The sequence below is a fragment of the Filicampus tigris genome, chromosome 12 (genome assembly GCF_054856515.1).
Source record: "Filicampus tigris isolate MCC_2025a chromosome 12, RoL_Ftig_1.0, whole genome shotgun sequence".
NCBI classification, from domain to species: domain Eukaryota; kingdom Metazoa; phylum Chordata; class Actinopteri; order Syngnathiformes; family Syngnathidae; genus Filicampus; species Filicampus tigris.
In genome coordinates this window covers 17,961,185-17,978,210 of record NC_141228.1, presented here as the reverse complement: position 1 = coordinate 17,978,210, position 17,026 = coordinate 17,961,185, and the positions used below count along the sequence as shown (strand labels likewise).

Below are 17,026 nucleotides of genomic sequence, written 5' to 3'. Positions count from 1 at the left end.
TAGAAAATAAATGTGCTCAGCTGCTAGAAAGATAGATTTTGCGATTTAGGTGCAAAAGCTTACAGCACCTGGTATTCCCAGGCGGTCTCCCATCCAAGTACTAACCAGGCCCGCCCCTGCTTAATTTCCGAGATCAGGCGTTCTCAGGGTAGTATGGCCGTAAGCGAAGGAATCGGTTCGAATATAGTGCTTTATAGGTTACGCTCACTCGGGAACGAGTAAGGTTGCTTTTGAGATTTGAGGTGTGGGGGAAAGATTGCCGTAGGCTATTCGTTCTGTCTGATTTTCTCCTCCCTTTTTCCATTTTGAATTCCCAGCCACCTACAAGGCTAGCATGTTCTCTGCGGCTATCAAGCAGATACAGTACTTGAAGGCTTCTGAGAAAGAAGTATTTTGCACTCTCAGCCTACAAGGCTAGCGTGTGCTCAGCTAGAAAATAAATGTGCTCAGCTGCTAGAAAGATAGATTTTGCGATTTAGGTGCAAAAGCTTACAGCACCTGGTATTCCCAGGCGGTCTCCCATCCAAGTACTAACCTGGCCCGCCCCTGCTTAGCTTCCGAGATCGGACGAGATCGGGCGTTCTCAGGGTAGTATGGCCGTAAGCGAAGGAATTGGTTCGGATATAGTGCTTTATAGGTTACGCTCACTCGGGAACGAGTAAGGTTGCTTTTGAGATTTGAGGTGTGGGGAAAAGATTGTCGTAGGCTATTCGTTCTGTCTGATTTTCTCCTCCCTTTTTCCATTTTGAATTCCCAGCCACCTACAAGGCCAGCATGTTCTCAGCGGCTATCAAGCAGATACAGTACTTGAAGGCTTCTGAGAAAGAAGCATTTTGCACTCTCAGCCTACAAGGCTAGCGTGTGCTCAGCTAGAAAATAAATGTGCTCAGCTGTAGGCTATTCGTTCTGTCTGATTTTCTCCTCCCTTTTTCCATTTTGAATTCCCAGCCACCTACAAGGCTAGCCTACTCTCAGCCTACAAGGCTAGCGTGTGCTCAGCTAGAAAATAAATGTGCTCAGCTGCTAGAAAGATAGATTTCGCGATGTAGGTGCAAAAGCTTACAGCACCTGGTATTCCCAGGCGGTCTCCCATCCAAGTACTAACCAGGCCCGCCCCTGCTTAGCTTCCGAGATCGGACGAGATCGGGCGTTCTCAGGGTAGTATGGCCGTAAGCGAAGGAATTGGTTCGGATATAGTGCTTTATAGGTTACGCTCACTCGGGAACGAGTAAGGTAACTTGAGATTTGAGGTGTGGGGAAAAGATTGTCGTAGGCTATTCGTTCTGTCTGATTTTCTCCTCCCTTTTTCCATTTTGAATTCTCAGCCAAGGCTAGCATGTTCTCTGCGGCTATCAAGCAGATACAGTACTTGAAGGCTTCTGAGAAAGAAGTATTTTGCACTCTCAGCCTACAAGGCTAGCGTGTGCTCAGCTAGAAAATAAATGTGCTCAGCTGCTAGAAAGATAGATTTTGCGATTTAGGTGCAAAAGCTTACAGCACCTGGTATTCCCAGGCGGTCTCCCATCCAAGTACTAACCAGGCCCGCCCCTGCTTAGCTTCCGAGATCGGACGAGATCGGGCGTTCTCAGGGTAGTATGGCCGTAAGCGAAGGAATCGGTTCGGATATAGTGTTTTATAGGTTACGCTCACTCGGGAACGAGTAAGGTTGCTTTTGAGATTTGAGGTGTGGGGAAAAGATTGTCGTAGGCTATTCGTTCTGTCTGATTTTCTCCTCCCTTTTTCCATTTTGAATTCCCAGCCACCTACAAGGCTAGCATGTTCTCAGCGGCTATCAAGCAGATACAGTACTTGAAGGCTTCTGAGAAAGAAGCATTTTGCACTCTCAGCCTACAAGGCTAGCGTGTGCTCAGCTAGGAAAAAAAACATGTGCTCAGCTGCTAGAAAGCAGCTACAGTACTTGAAGGCTTACGCGAAAGACAGATTTTGCGATTTAGGTGCAAAAGCTTACAGCACCTGGTATTCCCAGGCGGTCTCCCATCCAAGTACTAACCAGGCCCGCCCCTGCTTAGCTTCCGAGATCGGACGAGATCGGGCGTTCTCAGGGTAGTATGGCCGTAAGCGAAGGAATCGGTTCGAATATAGTGCTTTATAGGTTACGCTCACTCGGGAACGAGTAAGGTAACTTGAGATTTGAGGTGTGGGGAAAAGATTGTCGTAGGCTATTCGTTCTGTCTGATTTTCTCCTCCCTTTTTCCATTTTGAATTCCCAGCCACCTACAAGGCTAGCATGTTCTCTGCGGCTATCAAGCAGATACAGTACTTGAAGGCTTCTGAGAAAGAAGTATTTTGCACTCTCAGCCTACAAGGCTAGCGTGTGCTCAGCTAGAAAATAAATGTGCTCAGCTGCTAGAAAGATAGATTTTGCGATTTAGGTGCAAAAGCTTACAGCACCTGGTATTCCCAGGCGGTCTCCCATCCAAGTACTAACCAGGCCCGCCCCTGCTTAGCTTCCGAGATCGGACGAGATCGGGCGTTCTCAGGGTAGTATGGCCGTAAGCGAAGGAATCGGTTCGGATATAGTGCTTTATAGGTTACGCTCACTCGGGAACGAGTAAGGTAACTTGAGATTTGAGGTGTGGGGAAAAGATTGTCGTAGGCTATTCGTTCTGTCTGATTTTCTCCTCCCTTTTTCCATTTTGAATTCCCAGCCACCTACAAGGCTAGCCTACTCTCAGCCTACAAGGCTAGCGTGTGCTCAGCTAGAAAATAAATGTGCTCAGCTGCTAGAAAGATAGATTTTGCGATTTAGGTGCAAAAGCTTACAGCACCTGGTATTCCCAGGCGGTCTCCCATCCAAGTACTAACCAGGCCCGCCCATGCTTAGCTTCCGAGATCGGACGAGATCGGGCGTTCTCAGGTTAGTATGGCCGTAAGCGAAGGAATCGGTTCGAATATAGTGCTTTATAGGTTACGCTCACTCGGGAACGAGTAAGGTAACTTGAGATTTGAGGTGTGGGGAAAAGATTGTCGTAGGCTATTCGTTCTGTCTGATTTTCTCCTCCCTTTTTCCATTTTGAATTCTCAGCCAAGGCTAGCATGTTCTCTGCGGCTATCAAGCAGATACAGTACTTGAAGGCTTCTGAGAAAGAAGTATTTTGCACTCTCAGCCTACAAGGCTAGCGTGTGCTCAGCTAGAAAATAAATGTGCTCAGCTGCTAGAAAGATAGATTTTGCGATTTAGGTGCAAAAGCTTACAGCACCTGGTATTCCCAGGCGGTCTCCCATCCAAGTACTAACCAGGCCCGCCCCTGCTTAGCTTCCGAGATCGGACGAGATCGGGCGTTCTCAGGGTAGTATGGCCGTAAGCGAAGAAATCGGTTCGGATATAGTGCTTTATAGGTTACGCTCACTCGGGAACGAGTAAGGTTGCTTTTGAGATTTGAGGTGTGGGGGAAAGATTGCCGTAGGCTATTCGTTCTGTCTGATTTTCTCCTCCCTTTTTCCATTTTGAATTCCCAGCCACCTACAAGGCTAGCATGTTCTCAGCGGCTATCAAGCAGATACAGTACTTGAAGGCTTCTGAGAAAGAAGCATTTTGCACTCTCAGCCTACAAGGCTAGCGTGTGCTCAGCTAGGAAAAAAAACATGTGCTCAGCTGCTAGAAAGCAGCTACAGTACTTGAAGGCTTACGCGAAAGACAGATTTTGCGATGTAGGTGCAAAAGCTTACAGCACCTGGTATTCCCAGGCGGTCTCCCATCCAAGCCCGCCCCTGCTTAGCTTCCGAGATCGGACGAGATCGGGCGTTCTCAGGGTAGTATGGCCGTAAGCGAAGGAATTGTTTCGAATATAGTGCTTTATAGGTTACGCTCACTCGGGAACGAGTAAGGTTGCTTTTGAGATTTGAGGTGTGGGGAAAAGATTGTCGTAGGCTATTCGTTCTGTCTGATTTTCTCCTCCCTTTTTCCATTTTGAATTCCCAGCCACCTACAAGGCTAGCCTACTCTCAGCCTACAAGGCTAGCGTGTGCTCAGCTAGAAAATAAATGTGCTCAGCTGCTAGAAAGATAGATTTCGCGATGTAGGTGCAAAAGCTTACAGCACCTGGTATTCCCAGGCGGTCTCCCATCCAAGTACTAACCAGGCCCGCCCCTGCTTAGCTTCCGAGATCGGACGAGATCGGGCGTTCTCAGGGTAGTATGGCCGTAAGCGAAGGAATTGGTTCGGATATAGTGCTTTATAGGTTACGCTCACTCGGGAACGAGGTAACTTGAGATTTGAGGTGTGGGGAAAAGATTGTCGTAGGCTATTCGTTCTGTCTGATTTTCTCCTCCCTTTTTCCATTTTGAATTCCCAGCCACCTACAAGGCTAGCATGTTCTCTGCGGCTATCAAGCAGATACAGTACTTGAAGGCTTCTGAGAAAGAAGTATTTTGCACTCTCAGCCTACAAGGCTAGCGTGTGCTCAGCTAGAAAATAAATGTGCTCAGCTGCTAGAAAGATAGATTTTGCGATTTAGGTGCAAAAGCTTACAGCACCTGGTATTCCCAGGCGGTCTCCCATCCAAGTACTAACCAGGCCCACCCCTGCTTAGCTTCCGAGATCGGACGAGATCGGGCGTTCTCAGGGTAGTATGGCCGTAAGCGAAGGAATCGGTTCGGATATAGTGCTTTATAGGTTACGCTCACTCGGGAACGAGTAAGGTTGCTTTTGAGATTTGAGGTGTGGGGGAAAGATTGCCGTAGGCTATTCGTTCTGTCTGATTTTCTCCTCCCTTTTTCCATTTTGAATTCCCAGCCACCTACAAGGCTAGCATGTTCTCAGCGGCTATCAAGCAGATACAGTACTTGAAGGCTTCTGAGAAAGAAGCATTTTGCACTCTCAGCCTACAAGGCTAGCGTGTGCTCAGCTAGAAAATAAATGTGCTCAGCTGCTAGAAAGATAGATTTTGCGATTTAGGTGCAAAAGCTTACAGCACCTGGTATTCCCAGGCGGTCTCCCATCCAAGTACTAACCAGGCCCGCCCCTGCTTAATTTCCGAGATCGGACGAGATCGGGCGTTCTCAGGGTAGTATGGCCGTAAGCGAAGGAATCGGTTCGAATATAGTGCTTTATAGGTTACGCTCACTCGGGAACGAGTAAGGTTGCTTTTGAGATTTGAGGTGTGGGGAAAAGATTGTCGTAGGCTATTCGTTCTGTCTGATTTTCTCCTCCCTTTTTCCATTTTGAATTCCCAGCCACCTACAAGGCTAGCCTACTCTCAGCCTACAAGGCTAGCGTGTGCTCAGCTAGAAAATAAATGTGCTCAGCTGCTAGAAAGATAGATTTCGCGATGTAGGTGCAAAAGCTTACAGCACCTGGTATTCCCAGGCGGTCTCCCATCCAAGTACTAACCAGGCCCGCCCCTGCTTAGCTTCCGAGATCGGACGAGATCGGGCGTTCTCAGGGTAGTATGGCCGTAAGCGAAGGAATTGGTTCGGATATAGTGCTTTATAGGTTACGCTCACTCGGGAACGAGGTAACTTGAGATTTGAGGTGTGGGGAAAAGATTGTCGTAGGCTATTCGTTCTGTCTGATTTTCTCCTCCCTTTTTCCATTTTGAATTCCCAGCCACCTACAAGGCTAGCCTACTCTCAGCCTACAAGGCTAGCGTGTGCTCAGCTAGAAAATAAATGTGCTCAGCTGCTAGAAAGATAGATTTTGCGATTTAGGTGCAAAAGCTTACAGCACCTGGTATTCCCAGGCGGTCTCCCATCCAAGTACTAACCAGGCCCGCCCCTGCTTAGCTTCCGAGATCGGACGAGATCGGGCGTTCTCAGGGTAGTATGGCCGTAAGCGAAGGAATCGGTTCGGATATAGTGCTTTATAGGTTACGCTCACTCGGGAACGAGTAAGGTAACTTGAGATTTGAGGTGTGGGGAAAAGATTGTCGTAGGCTATTCGTTCTGTCAGATTTTCTCCTCCCTTTTTCCATTTTGAATTCCCAGCCACCTACAAGGCTAGCATGTTCTCAGCGGCTATCAAGCAGATACAGTACTTGAAGGCTTCTGAGAAAGAAGCATTTTGCACTCTCAGCCTACAAGGCTAGCGTGTGCTCAGCTAGAAAATAAATGTGCTCAGCTGCTAGAAAGATAGATTTTGCGATGTAGGTGCAAAAGCTTACAGCACCTGGTATTCCCAGGCGGTCTCCCATCCAAGTACTAACCAGGCCCGCCCCTGCTTAGCTTCCGAGATCGGACGAGATCGGGCGTTCTCAGGGTAGTATGGCCGTAAGCGAAGGAATCGGTTCGAATATAGTGCTTTATAGGTTACGCTCACTCGGGAACGAGTAAGGTTGCTTTTGAGATTTGAGGTGTGGGGAAAAGATTGTCGTAGGCTATTCGTTCTGTCTGATTTTCTCCTCCCTTTTTCCATTTTGAATTCCCAGCCACCTACAAGGCTAGCATGTTCTCAGCGGCTATCAAGCAGATACAGTACTTGAAGGCTTCTGAGAAAGAAGCATTTTGCACTCTCAGCCTACAAGGCTAGCGTGTGCTCAGCTAGGAAAAAAAACATGTGCTCAGCTGCTAGAAAGCAGCTACAGTACTTGAAGGCTTACGCGAAAGACAGATTTTGCGATGTAGGTGCAAAAGCTTACAGCACCTGGTATTCCCAGGCGGTCTCCCATCCAAGTACTAACCAGGCCCGCCCCTGCTTAGCTTCCGAGATCGGACGAGATCGGGCGTTCTCAGGGTAGTATGGCCGTAAGCGAAGGAATTGTTTCGAATATAGTGCTTTATAGGTTACGCTCACTCGGGAACGAGTAAGGTTGCTTTTGAGATTTGAGGTGTGGGGAAAAGATTGTCGTAGGCTATTCGTTCTGTCTGATTTTCTCCTCCCTTTTTCCATTTTGAATTCCCAGCCACCTACAAGGCTAGCATGTTCTCAGCGGCTATCAAGCAGATACAGTACTTGAAGGCTTCTGAGAAAGAAGCATTTTGCACTCTCAGCCTACAAGGCTAGCGTGTGCTCAGCTAGAAAATAAATGTGCTCAGCTGCTAGAAAGATAGATTTTGCGATTTAGGTGCAAAAGCTTACAGCACCTGGTATTCCCAGGCGGTCTCCCATCCAAGTACTAACCAGGCCCGCCCCTGCTTAATTTCCGAGATCGGACGAGATCGGGCGTTCTCAGGGTAGTATGGCCGTAAGCGAAGGAATCGGTTCGAATATAGTGCTTTATAGGTTACGCTCACTCGGGAACGAGTAAGGTTGCTTTTGAGATTTGAGGTGTGGGGAAAAGATTGTCGTAGGCTATTCGTTCTGTCTGATTTTCTCCTCCCTTTTTCCATTTTGAATTCCCAGCCACCTACAAGGCTAGCCTACTCTCAGCCTACAAGGCTAGCGTGTGCTCAGCTAGAAAATAAATGTGCTCAGCTGCTAGAAAGATAGATTTCGCGATGTAGGTGCAAAAGCTTACAGCACCTGGTATTCCCAGGCGGTCTCCCATCCAAGTACTAACCAGGCCCGCCCCTGCTTAGCTTCCGAGATCGGACGAGATCGGGCGTTCTCAGGGTAGTATGGCCGTAAGCGAAGGAATTGGTTCGGATATAGTGCTTTATAGGTTACGCTCACTCGGGAACGAGGTAACTTGAGATTTGAGGTGTGGGGAAAAGATTGTCGTAGGCTATTCGTTCTGTCTGATTTTCTCCTCCCTTTTTCCATTTTGAATTCCCAGCCACCTACAAGGCTAGCATGTTCTCAGCGGCTATCAAGCAGATACAGTACTTGAAGGCTTCTGAGAAAGAAGCATTTTGCACTCTCAGCCTACAAGGCTAGCGTGTGCTCAGCTAGGAAAAAAAACATGTGCTCAGCTGCTAGAAAGCAGCTACAGTACTTGAAGGCTTACGCGAAAGACAGATTTTGCGATGTAGGTGCAAAAGCTTACAGCACCTGGTATTCCCAGGCGGTCTCCCATCCAAGCCCGCCCCTGCTTAGCTTCCGAGATCGGACGAGATCGGGCGTTCTCAGGGTAGTATGGCCGTAAGCGAAGGAATTGTTTCGAATATAGTGCTTTATAGGTTACGCTCACTCGGGAACGAGTAAGGTTGCTTTTGAGATTTGAGGTGTGGGGAAAAGATTGTCGTAGGCTATTCGTTCTGTCTGATTTTCTCCTCCCTTTTTCCATTTTGAATTCCCAGCCACCTACAAGGCTAGCCTACTCTCAGCCTACAAGGCTAGCGTGTGCTCAGCTAGAAAATAAATGTGCTCAGCTGCTAGAAAGATAGATTTCGCGATGTAGGTGCAAAAGCTTACAGCACCTGGTATTCCCAGGCGGTCTCCCATCCAAGTACTAACCAGGCCCGCCCCTGCTTAGCTTCCGAGATCGGACGAGATCGGGCGTTCTCAGGGTAGTATGGCCGTAAGCGAAGGAATTGGTTCGGATATAGTGCTTTATAGGTTACGCTCACTCGGGAACGAGGTAACTTGAGATTTGAGGTGTGGGGAAAAGATTGTCGTAGGCTATTCGTTCTGTCTGATTTTCTCCTCCCTTTTTCCATTTTGAATTCCCAGCCACCTACAAGGCTAGCCTACTCTCAGCCTACAAGGCTAGCGTGTGCTCAGCTAGAAAATAAATGTGCTCAGCTGCTAGAAAGATAGATTTTGCGATTTAGGTGCAAAAGCTTACAGCACCTGGTATTCCCAGGCGGTCTCCCATCCAAGTACTAACCAGGCCCGCCCCTGCTTAGCTTCCGAGATCGGACGAGATCGGGCGTTCTCAGGGTAGTATGGCCGTAAGCGAAGGAATCGGTTCGAATATAGTGCTTTATAGGTTACGCTCACTCGGGAACGAGTAAGGTTGCTTTTGAGATTTGAGGTGTGGGGAAAAGATTGTCGTAGGCTATTCGTTCTGTCTGATTTTCTCCTCCCTTTTTCCATTTTGAATTCCCAGCCACCTACAAGGCTAGCCTACTCTCAGCCTACAAGGCTAGCGTGTGCTCAGCTAGAAAATAAATGTGCTCAGCTGCTAGAAAGATAGATTTTGCGATTTAGGTGCAAAAGCTTACAGCACCTGGTATTCCCAGGCGGTCTCCCATCCAAGTACTAACCAGGCCCGCCCCTGCTTAGCTTCCGAGATCGGACGAGATCGGGCGTTCTCAGGGTAGTATGGCCATAAGCGAAGGAATCGGTTCGAATATAGTGCTTTATAGGTTACGCTCACTCGGGAACGAGTAAGGTTGCTTTTGAGATTTGAGGTGTGGGGAAAAGATTGTCGTAGGCTATTCGTTCTGTCTGATTTTCTCCTCCCTTTTTCCATTTTGAATTCCCAGCCACCTACAAGGCTAGCCTACTCTCAGCCTACAAGGCTAGCGTGTGCTCAGCTAGAAAATAAATGTGCTCAGCTGCTAGAAAGATAGATTTCGCGATGTAGGTGCAAAAGCTTACAGCACCTGGTATTCCCAGGCGGTCTCCCATCCAAGTACTAACCAGGCCCGCCCCTGCTTAGCTTCCGAGATCGGACGAGATCGGGCGTTCTCAGGGTAGTATGGCCGTAAGCGAAGGAATTGGTTCGGATATAGTGCTTTATAGGTTACGCTCACTCGGGAACGAGGTAACTTGAGATTTGAGGTGTGGGGAAAAGATTGTCGTAGGCTATTCGTTCTGTCTGATTTTCTCCTCCCTTTTTCCATTTTGAATTCCCAGCCACCTACAAGGCTAGCATGTTCTCAGCGGCTATCAAGCAGATACAGTACTTGAAGGCTTCTGAGAAAGAAGCATTTTGCACTCTCAGCCTACAAGGCTAGCGTGTGCTCAGCTAGGAAAAAAAACATGTGCTCAGCTGCTAGAAAGCAGCTACAGTACTTGAAGGCTTACGCGAAAGACAGATTTTGCGATGTAGGTGCAAAAGCTTACAGCACCTGGTATTCCCAGGCGGTCTCCCATCCAAGTACTAACCAGGCCCGCCCCTGCTTAGCTTCCGAGATCGGACGAGATCGGGCGTTCTCAGGGTAGTATGGCCGTAAGCGAAGGAATTGTTTCGAATATAGTGCTTTATAGGTTACGCTCACTCGGGAACGAGTAAGGTTGCTTTTGAGATTTGAGGTGTGGGGAAAAGATTGTCGTAGGCTATTCGTTCTGTCTGATTTTCTCCTCCCTTTTTCCATTTTGAATTCCCAGCCACCTACAAGGCTAGCATGTTCTCAGCGGCTATCAAGCAGATACAGTACTTGAAGGCTTCTGAGAAAGAAGCATTTTGCACTCTCAGCCTACAAGGCTAGCGTGTGCTCAGCTAGAAAATAAATGTGCTCAGCTGCTAGAAAGATAGATTTTGCGATTTAGGTGCAAAAGCTTACAGCACCTGGTATTCCCAGGCGGTCTCCCATCCAAGTACTAACCAGGCCCGCCCCTGCTTAATTTCCGAGATCGGACGAGATCGGGCGTTCTCAGGGTAGTATGGCCGTAAGCGAAGGAATCGGTTCGAATATAGTGCTTTATAGGTTACGCTCACTCGGGAACGAGTAAGGTTGCTTTTGAGATTTGAGGTGTGGGGAAAAGATTGTCGTAGGCTATTCGTTCTGTCTGATTTTCTCCTCCCTTTTTCCATTTTGAATTCCCAGCCACCTACAAGGCTAGCCTACTCTCAGCCTACAAGGCTAGCGTGTGCTCAGCTAGAAAATAAATGTGCTCAGCTGCTAGAAAGATAGATTTTGCGATTTAGGTGCAAAAGCTTACAGCACCTGGTATTCCCAGGCGGTCTCCCATCCAAGTACTAACCAGGCCCGCCCCTGCTTAGCTTCCGAGATCGGACGAGATCGGGCGTTCTCAGGGTAGTATGGCCATAAGCGAAGGAATCGGTTCGAATATAGTGCTTTATAGGTTACGCTCACTCGGGAACGAGTAAGGTTGCTTTTGAGATTTGAGGTGTGGGGAAAAGATTGTCGTAGGCTATTCGTTCTGTCTGATTTTCTCCTCCCTTTTTCCATTTTGAATTCCCAGCCACCTACAAGGCTAGCATGTTCTCAGCGGCTATCAAGCAGATACAGTACTTGAAGGCTTCTGAGAAAGAAGCATTTTGCACTCTCAGCCTACAAGGCTAGCGTGTGCTCAGCTAGGAAAAAAAACATGTGCTCAGCTGCTAGAAAGCAGCTACAGTCCTTGAAGGCTTACGCGAAAGACAGATTTTGCGATGTAGGTGCAAAAGCTTACAGCACCTGGTATTCCCAGGCGGTCTCCCATCCAAGCCCGCCCCTGCTTAGCTTCCGAGATCGGACGAGATCGGGCGTTCTCAGGGTAGTATGGCAGTAAGCGAAGGAATTGTTTCGAATATAGTGCTTTATAGGTTACGCTCACTCGGGAACGAGTAAGGTTGCTTTTGAGATTTGAGGTGTGGGGAAAAGATTGTCGTAGGCTATTCGTTCTGTCTGATTTTCTCCTCCCTTTTTCCATTTTGAATTCCCAGCCACCTACAAGGCTAGCCTACTCTCAGCCTACAAGGCTAGCGTGTGCTCAGCTAGAAAATAAATGTGCTCAGCTGCTAGAAAGATAGATTTCGCGATGTAGGTGCAAAAGCTTACAGCACCTGGTATTCCCAGGCGGTCTCCCATCCAAGTACTAACCAGGCCCGCCCCTGCTTAGCTTCCGAGATCGGACGAGATCGGGCGTTCTCAGGGTAGTATGGCCGTAAGCGAAGGAATTGGTTCGGATATAGTGCTTTATAGGTTACGCTCACTCGGGAACGAGGTAACTTGAGATTTGAGGTGTGGGGAAAAGATTGTCGTAGGCTATTCGTTCTGTCTGATTTTCTCCTCCCTTTTTCCATTTTGAATTCCCAGCCACCTACAAGGCTAGCATGTTCTCAGCGGCTATCAAGCAGATACAGTACTTGAAGGCTTCTGAGAAAGAAGCATTTTGCACTCTCAGCCTACAAGGCTAGCGTGTGCTCAGCTAGGAAAAAAAACATGTGCTCAGCTGCTAGAAAGCAGCTACAGTACTTGAAGGCTTACGCGAAAGACAGATTTTGCGATGTAGGTGCAAAAGCTTACAGCACCTGGTATTCCCAGGCGGTCTCCCATCCAAGTACTAACCAGGGCCGCCCCTGCTTAGCTTCCGAGATCGGACGAGATCGGGCGTTCTCAGGGTAGTATGGCCGTAAGCGAAGGAATCGGTTCGGATATAGTGCTTTATAGGTTACGCTCACTCGGGAACGAGTAAGGTAACTTGAGATTTGAGGTGTGGGGAAAAGATTGTCGTAGGCTATTCGTTCTGTCTGATTTTCTCCTCCCTTTTGTCATTTTGAATTCCCAGCCACCTACAAGGCTAGCATGTTCTCTGCGGCTATCAAGCAGATACAGTACTTGAAGGCTTCTGAGAAAGAAGCATTTTGCACTCTCAGCCTACAAGGCTAGCGTGTGCTCAGCTAGAAAATAAATGTGCTCAGCTGCTAGAAAGATAGATTTCGCGATGTAGGTGCAAAAGCTTACAGCACCTGGTATTCCCAGGCGGTCTCCCATCCAAGTACTAACCAGGCCCGCCCCTGCTTAGCTTCCGAGATCGGACGAGATCGGGCGTTCTCAGGGTAGTATGGCCGTAAGCGAAGGAATCGGTTCGGATATAGTGCTTTATAGGTTACGCTCACTCGGGAACGAGTAAGGTAACTTGAGATTTGAGGTGTGGGGAAAAGATTGTCGTAGGCTATTCGTTCTGTCTGATTTTCTCCTCCCTTTTTCCATTTTGAATTCCCAGCCGCCTACAAGGCTAGCATGTTCTCAGCGGCTATCAAGAATCGAGCGTTCTCAGGATAGTATGGCCGTAGTACTAGTCAGCAGACAAGTCTTGCTTGGCACTTCCGCGGTGGTCACGTGACCGACTCGCCCTGTTGCACGTCAACACTAGGACGCGCACACAGGTAGACTGTGCACAAAAACGTTTCGATGATTACTCTTAAGTTAAAAAATAATTAAATTAGCACATTAAAATAATGAATTCAATAAAATAAATACAATAGCCGTGTTGGGTTGTTTAATTCTCTTTGAGTCTAACTTTACACCCAGTGACATTGTGCATGGCTTAAATCATCACATCCATACTTCAACGCATGTATTAAAAAGGCAAAGAAACAGCGTGAAAAATACAGAAACATTATGACATTAAATGGTGGCGATGATTCAGTTTTGGCTGCGTGTGATTTGTGCTAAGGACTAAAATGCAATATTCAGTCACAACATCACACATGTGGTGCCTTGAGATACAAGTTTAATGTGTTCATTTGTTTATAAAACAGCCATATTGATACTAATTATTTCCTATGTTAGCATTAGCCTTAAGCTAGCGGACTAAAGGCTAAGTTATGTGGTTGTTGAAAATGCAAAACATGTAATTCTCTATTCCATCTTTACTTTGAGAAAACTTAAACTGAGAGAGGCAATAAACCCTTAAACCCTGTGTTGAAGAGTCTTTACTAATTCCCCCAAAAATGTCTCAACGATGGCTGCAGTCTCGAAAATATTGTCAATTGTGTCACTCATATGTCAAAGCACCACTGTATATTGTTATCAAGGTTTGATTTTAGTGCAGGCAGACACGGAGACAAGAACAGCGACTGTCGTCTGCCATCACGTTCAAGACTTTGGGACGCAGAACCCTCAAGATGCGTTGGCTTTTGGCGAGGTCAGCCGGGAGCTGTTCGTTCTGTAACAGACAGGAGAGAAGAAGAGGAAGTGAAGTCGATGTCGCTTCCTGTCTTTGGCACTTTTCGACTCTCGACCTGGTTGGCGAGCGTGGGATCGGCGTTCGCGCCGAGGAGAAGCTGAACACTCTGGACACTCCCGCCCACAACGGCGGCGTGGAGGGCCGAGGAGCCATTCTGTGGACGACGCGAGTCAAACACATGCACAATATTGTATTTTTATGAGGTGTGAGCCTAGCTAATCACTATCAGTACTGACCTACATCTACATTTGTTCCAGTCGGGGGATAGCAACCGAGCACTTCAGCAAATTACAAATATCTGTGAGTAGTTGACAACCACTCTAAACATGTTCATAATTGCTCAGAATTCATAATCCTACAAGATGGTGGCAAAAGTCTACATCATCGAAATGAAACTCCTCAACTCACTTCAACATAGTTCCTTGGTAATAAGTTGCCACCAGATGGCCCCAAAGCAATATGGCTGCCCTGCTTGCAGTACGTGATTGTTGGATATTTTGTCCAATCAGATTTCAGGACTCATTATTTAAATGACATTTGAATTTCCGCTCTTCTTTAGTGTCAGCATTTTTCTGTAACCTTATTGGTTTAAGATTAGCTAAATATTGATTCTCAACTGTTCCAGATGCTGTATGTGGCACATTTGGACACTTTTGTATTGTGTTTTTGTATAGTATTGATGGTTTCTATAATTGCAACGTGCTAGTGGTGCTCCATTGAAAGACGACCACTTATCCATACATGCATATATTTTTTTATGCTTGTCAAATGTTGGTCTACCTTGAGGATGCCGAGTGAAGGAGAAAACTTGAGGAGCTCCTCGATGACACTACTGTGTCCCTTCATAGCCGCTTTAAACAATGCCGTGGAACCATCCTTGTGACACAGAAAGCAAATTAACGTCATAAGAATGCCACATAGCCTATGTTATATTATTTGTGACTGACCCTCCTGAATGGAACTGATTGTAAGTCGCACGGATCGGCTGTATTTTGAGTGTCCAAAAAGACTTGACTGTAAACATTTTTGATTTTCAGATTTGGATTCACCACCAGAAAAATAAGTAAAGTCATTTTTCACTTGGAAAGAATGTGAATTTGATAACTTTCCGGGTTTTGTTTAATAAAAAGGTGCAGTGACAAAATTCCAAAAATCATCTGCTGCCCCATCCAAAACAAGGAAACCCAGATTCATGTCCGATAGAAAGTTAAATCTACATCATAACGATGTCTGAACCAATAAGAGGCCATTAAAGTCTTGGTGCTAAGGCTCATGCTGAAAGGCTGCTTCTGATTGGCCAGAATTACATCGTGCACACCCAGTCAGAAAGTCATGTGACACTTTCAAGCACAAAATGGATTCCGAAATATTAATAATTGTATAATGATAATATTCTGTATAATATAATCCATACATGAATTATAATTAATAAAAAAAAGACTTTCTCATAATTGAAAATTACATTATTATACATGTATATTTGTCACCCCACGCAACCGTTGATAGTTCAAGTACATGTTTATATCTGTTGTAGACTTTTTCATGGTTTAAAAAAATATGCATGTATAAATATAATTATACTTCTCTGTAGGCATCTCGATCTGCACCGCGCAAGAGAAGCACTCGGACCGCCTCGCTGTGCCCCATTTGAGCTGCCATCCACAGGGGGGCGGTGCCATCCTACAAGTCAAATTTGTTTGAGATTCAACTAATTGCGAGAGTCAAAGTGAGACGCGGAGAAGGCGTCGGTACCTCTCTCGGTTGGTTCACTTTGGCGCCTGACGCCAGCAGCTGACGGATGACAGGCACGTGACCGCCCTGAGCAGCGAGGAATAGAGGCGTGGCCCCGTCCTACAGCAAAGAAACAACAAAGCAAATGAAAAGGATAGTAGGAAAGTCAGAAAAAGGCAGACTGGGTGGATGTAAGGAACGGATATACTGTACGGCATGTACACTTAATGTCAGATTACGGCTATAACACTACTCACAGGCATGTATTCTTTATCCTCCGCAAAAAAAGACGAATCTTACTGCAGTTTACTGAGTCACTTAGCCGTGTAATGCTTTTTTGTGTATAATCTGCGTCTGTATTATGTTGCCCCTTGGTGTCCAAAGCATGCACACTACACTGAGCACAATGTCAATTGGCATTGAAGCATGAAATCATGATGCACAAACTGTTTTATCGTTTCCCATGGCTCTCGTGTAGCTCAGTAAAGATTGGGAATCACCGTTTTGTGGGAACCAGATATGCAAGATTCCAGAGGCGTGACGCTAGCTACTCACATTGAGCTGGTCGTGGACATTGGCACCATTTTTCAGCAGCGTCTGCGCCACGTTGGCGTGTCCGTGCTGGCAGGCGGCGGTGAGCGCAGTGCCGCCTTCCTGCCACGAGACAAAATGCCCCCCCCCCCACCCCCCCAAAAAAAACATTTGGCAAGCGATAGAGCAATCATGTTATTTCCACCAATTATTTATAGAAGCACACCTTGGTGTGGAATTCCGTGGAGGCACCGAATTCAAAGAGGAGCTTGACGATGTCATTGTGACCTAGCTGGGAAGCGAAGAAGAGAGCGGTAGAGCCTGTCTGCAGAGAACCATAAAAACAATAAAGATTAAAAATAAACATGAAAGGAGACACAAACTTTACTTATACGATTGCATACAAATAGTAGCGTCCATGTAGACTGTACATCTACTTAAAAAAATAAATCTAAATCCAGATTGATTGTATTGTGTGCAGCCATGCACATGACAAAATACAATTGAGTAAATTCAACACACCATTTTTTTTCCAGTGTGTACAGTTTGTGTTCCTATGGTACCTCTCTCTGGTAGTTGATGTCGGCTCCTTGCATGATGAGCTCTTTGACGCACTCTCTGTGGCCGCTGTAGGACGCCACCATCAGCGCCGTTGTTCCACACTGAATGGACAGCATACAAATGATAATAATAACTTTACAAACAAGTTTGGCTTGCTTCATTGTCTTGAATATCTGCTATTGCCCTTAGAGTGCCCCTAGGTACTCATCGCTGGTACCAGTAAAGTGAAGTGAAAATACTTCATTGGATGGGCATTGAAAATTAGCATTAGCGATAAATGCTTCATCTTAAAGATTTGTTTTTCAATCGTCTATTGGTCAATGTTGTAGCACCGGTCCCTAAACTTAAATAAATGAATAAAAGGAAATAAAATGAGAAATAAACACATATAGGGGTCGTATACTACTGTGCTCGGTCTGACTGTTTATTTGACACTTTGTGTACTTTTTACAGGGTCAGACGGTATAGTGAAGGAAACAAAAGCAGAACGTGTTGGACAAGCCATTGTCCCTCACAAGGCACATTTGTGCACATTTCTGCCCTTCTGAGGGTCTGTTT

The 17,026-nt window shown here is 46.5% G+C and overlaps 1 protein-coding gene, 26 non-coding genes and 3 pseudogenes across 30 annotated transcripts in view; all 30 read right to left on the bottom strand.

Annotated features, from left to right (window-relative positions):
- Window positions 1–56: 56 nt before the first annotated feature.
- Window positions 57–165, bottom strand: LOC147138874 (5S ribosomal RNA; annotated as a pseudogene).
- Window positions 166–486: 321 nt separating this feature from the next.
- On the bottom strand, window positions 487–605 carry LOC147138873 (5S ribosomal RNA). Its single transcript, XR_015089159.1, has one exon. It is a non-coding gene; the product is annotated as a 5S ribosomal RNA (ribosomal RNA).
- Window positions 606–1,056: 451 nt separating this feature from the next.
- On the bottom strand, window positions 1,057–1,175 carry LOC147138872 (5S ribosomal RNA). Its single transcript, XR_015089194.1, has one exon. It is a non-coding gene; the product is annotated as a 5S ribosomal RNA (ribosomal RNA).
- Window positions 1,176–1,488: 313 nt separating this feature from the next.
- On the bottom strand, window positions 1,489–1,607 carry LOC147138871 (5S ribosomal RNA). Its single transcript, XR_015089193.1, has one exon. It is a non-coding gene; the product is annotated as a 5S ribosomal RNA (ribosomal RNA).
- A 355-nt stretch (window positions 1,608–1,962) lies between these two features.
- On the bottom strand, window positions 1,963–2,081 carry LOC147138870 (5S ribosomal RNA). The gene has a single exon (XR_015089192.1). It is a non-coding gene; the product is annotated as a 5S ribosomal RNA (ribosomal RNA).
- A 319-nt stretch (window positions 2,082–2,400) lies between these two features.
- Window positions 2,401–2,519, bottom strand: LOC147138869 (5S ribosomal RNA). The gene has a single exon (XR_015089191.1). It is a non-coding gene; the product is annotated as a 5S ribosomal RNA (ribosomal RNA).
- A 258-nt stretch (window positions 2,520–2,777) lies between these two features.
- LOC147138868 (5S ribosomal RNA) lies at window positions 2,778–2,896 on the bottom strand. The gene has a single exon (XR_015089152.1). It is a non-coding gene; the product is annotated as a 5S ribosomal RNA (ribosomal RNA).
- A 313-nt stretch (window positions 2,897–3,209) lies between these two features.
- On the bottom strand, window positions 3,210–3,328 carry LOC147138867 (5S ribosomal RNA). The gene has a single exon (XR_015089190.1). It is a non-coding gene; the product is annotated as a 5S ribosomal RNA (ribosomal RNA).
- A 355-nt stretch (window positions 3,329–3,683) lies between these two features.
- On the bottom strand, window positions 3,684–3,791 carry LOC147138866 (5S ribosomal RNA; annotated as a pseudogene).
- A 260-nt stretch (window positions 3,792–4,051) lies between these two features.
- LOC147138865 (5S ribosomal RNA) lies at window positions 4,052–4,170 on the bottom strand. Its single transcript, XR_015089189.1, has one exon. It is a non-coding gene; the product is annotated as a 5S ribosomal RNA (ribosomal RNA).
- Window positions 4,171–4,485: 315 nt separating this feature from the next.
- Window positions 4,486–4,604, bottom strand: LOC147138864 (5S ribosomal RNA). Its single transcript, XR_015089202.1, has one exon. It is a non-coding gene; the product is annotated as a 5S ribosomal RNA (ribosomal RNA).
- A 321-nt stretch (window positions 4,605–4,925) lies between these two features.
- On the bottom strand, window positions 4,926–5,044 carry LOC147138863 (5S ribosomal RNA). Its single transcript, XR_015089145.1, has one exon. It is a non-coding gene; the product is annotated as a 5S ribosomal RNA (ribosomal RNA).
- Window positions 5,045–5,304: 260 nt separating this feature from the next.
- Window positions 5,305–5,423, bottom strand: LOC147138862 (5S ribosomal RNA). The gene has a single exon (XR_015089188.1). It is a non-coding gene; the product is annotated as a 5S ribosomal RNA (ribosomal RNA).
- Window positions 5,424–5,677: 254 nt separating this feature from the next.
- On the bottom strand, window positions 5,678–5,796 carry LOC147138861 (5S ribosomal RNA). Its single transcript, XR_015089187.1, has one exon. It is a non-coding gene; the product is annotated as a 5S ribosomal RNA (ribosomal RNA).
- Window positions 5,797–6,115: 319 nt separating this feature from the next.
- On the bottom strand, window positions 6,116–6,234 carry LOC147138860 (5S ribosomal RNA). The gene has a single exon (XR_015089186.1). It is a non-coding gene; the product is annotated as a 5S ribosomal RNA (ribosomal RNA).
- Window positions 6,235–6,589: 355 nt separating this feature from the next.
- Window positions 6,590–6,708, bottom strand: LOC147138859 (5S ribosomal RNA). The gene has a single exon (XR_015089185.1). It is a non-coding gene; the product is annotated as a 5S ribosomal RNA (ribosomal RNA).
- Window positions 6,709–7,029: 321 nt separating this feature from the next.
- Window positions 7,030–7,148, bottom strand: LOC147138858 (5S ribosomal RNA). Its single transcript, XR_015089144.1, has one exon. It is a non-coding gene; the product is annotated as a 5S ribosomal RNA (ribosomal RNA).
- A 260-nt stretch (window positions 7,149–7,408) lies between these two features.
- LOC147138857 (5S ribosomal RNA) lies at window positions 7,409–7,527 on the bottom strand. The gene has a single exon (XR_015089184.1). It is a non-coding gene; the product is annotated as a 5S ribosomal RNA (ribosomal RNA).
- A 349-nt stretch (window positions 7,528–7,876) lies between these two features.
- LOC147138856 (5S ribosomal RNA) lies at window positions 7,877–7,984 on the bottom strand (annotated as a pseudogene).
- A 260-nt stretch (window positions 7,985–8,244) lies between these two features.
- LOC147138855 (5S ribosomal RNA) lies at window positions 8,245–8,363 on the bottom strand. Its single transcript, XR_015089183.1, has one exon. It is a non-coding gene; the product is annotated as a 5S ribosomal RNA (ribosomal RNA).
- A 254-nt stretch (window positions 8,364–8,617) lies between these two features.
- LOC147138854 (5S ribosomal RNA) lies at window positions 8,618–8,736 on the bottom strand. Its single transcript, XR_015089182.1, has one exon. It is a non-coding gene; the product is annotated as a 5S ribosomal RNA (ribosomal RNA).
- A 260-nt stretch (window positions 8,737–8,996) lies between these two features.
- Window positions 8,997–9,115, bottom strand: LOC147138853 (5S ribosomal RNA). Its single transcript, XR_015089142.1, has one exon. It is a non-coding gene; the product is annotated as a 5S ribosomal RNA (ribosomal RNA).
- Window positions 9,116–9,375: 260 nt separating this feature from the next.
- Window positions 9,376–9,494, bottom strand: LOC147138852 (5S ribosomal RNA). The gene has a single exon (XR_015089181.1). It is a non-coding gene; the product is annotated as a 5S ribosomal RNA (ribosomal RNA).
- A 349-nt stretch (window positions 9,495–9,843) lies between these two features.
- Window positions 9,844–9,962, bottom strand: LOC147138851 (5S ribosomal RNA). Its single transcript, XR_015089180.1, has one exon. It is a non-coding gene; the product is annotated as a 5S ribosomal RNA (ribosomal RNA).
- A 321-nt stretch (window positions 9,963–10,283) lies between these two features.
- On the bottom strand, window positions 10,284–10,402 carry LOC147138850 (5S ribosomal RNA). The gene has a single exon (XR_015089143.1). It is a non-coding gene; the product is annotated as a 5S ribosomal RNA (ribosomal RNA).
- A 260-nt stretch (window positions 10,403–10,662) lies between these two features.
- Window positions 10,663–10,781, bottom strand: LOC147138849 (5S ribosomal RNA). Its single transcript, XR_015089141.1, has one exon. It is a non-coding gene; the product is annotated as a 5S ribosomal RNA (ribosomal RNA).
- Window positions 10,782–11,504: 723 nt separating this feature from the next.
- On the bottom strand, window positions 11,505–11,623 carry LOC147138848 (5S ribosomal RNA). The gene has a single exon (XR_015089179.1). It is a non-coding gene; the product is annotated as a 5S ribosomal RNA (ribosomal RNA).
- A 349-nt stretch (window positions 11,624–11,972) lies between these two features.
- LOC147138847 (5S ribosomal RNA) lies at window positions 11,973–12,091 on the bottom strand. The gene has a single exon (XR_015089151.1). It is a non-coding gene; the product is annotated as a 5S ribosomal RNA (ribosomal RNA).
- A 319-nt stretch (window positions 12,092–12,410) lies between these two features.
- Window positions 12,411–12,529, bottom strand: LOC147138846 (5S ribosomal RNA). The gene has a single exon (XR_015089178.1). It is a non-coding gene; the product is annotated as a 5S ribosomal RNA (ribosomal RNA).
- A 411-nt stretch (window positions 12,530–12,940) lies between these two features.
- The window catches only part of ankrd29 (ankyrin repeat domain 29), a 7,399-nt gene continuing 3,313 nt past the window's right edge, over window positions 12,941–17,026 (bottom strand). The window contains exons 3-10 of one of the 4 annotated variants that reach the window (XM_086046541.1): window positions 16,471–16,569; window positions 16,134–16,232; window positions 15,932–16,030; window positions 15,398–15,496; window positions 15,227–15,325; window positions 14,426–14,521; window positions 13,701–13,799; window positions 12,941–13,624 (exon numbers count right to left, since the gene is read on the bottom strand). In XM_086046541.1, coding sequence (XP_085902667.1) covers window positions 13,502–13,624; window positions 13,701–13,799; window positions 14,426–14,521; window positions 15,227–15,325; window positions 15,398–15,496; window positions 15,932–16,030; window positions 16,134–16,232; window positions 16,471–16,569 — 813 coding nt within the window. In that variant the 3' untranslated portion in view covers window positions 12,941–13,501. Of the gene's footprint in view, window positions 13,800–14,425; window positions 14,522–15,226; window positions 15,326–15,397; window positions 15,497–15,931; window positions 16,056–16,133; window positions 16,233–16,470; window positions 16,570–17,026 lie in introns of all 4 variants that reach the window. The other 3 variants (XM_086046540.1, XM_086046543.1, XM_086046542.1) reach the window with 3 other exon arrangements.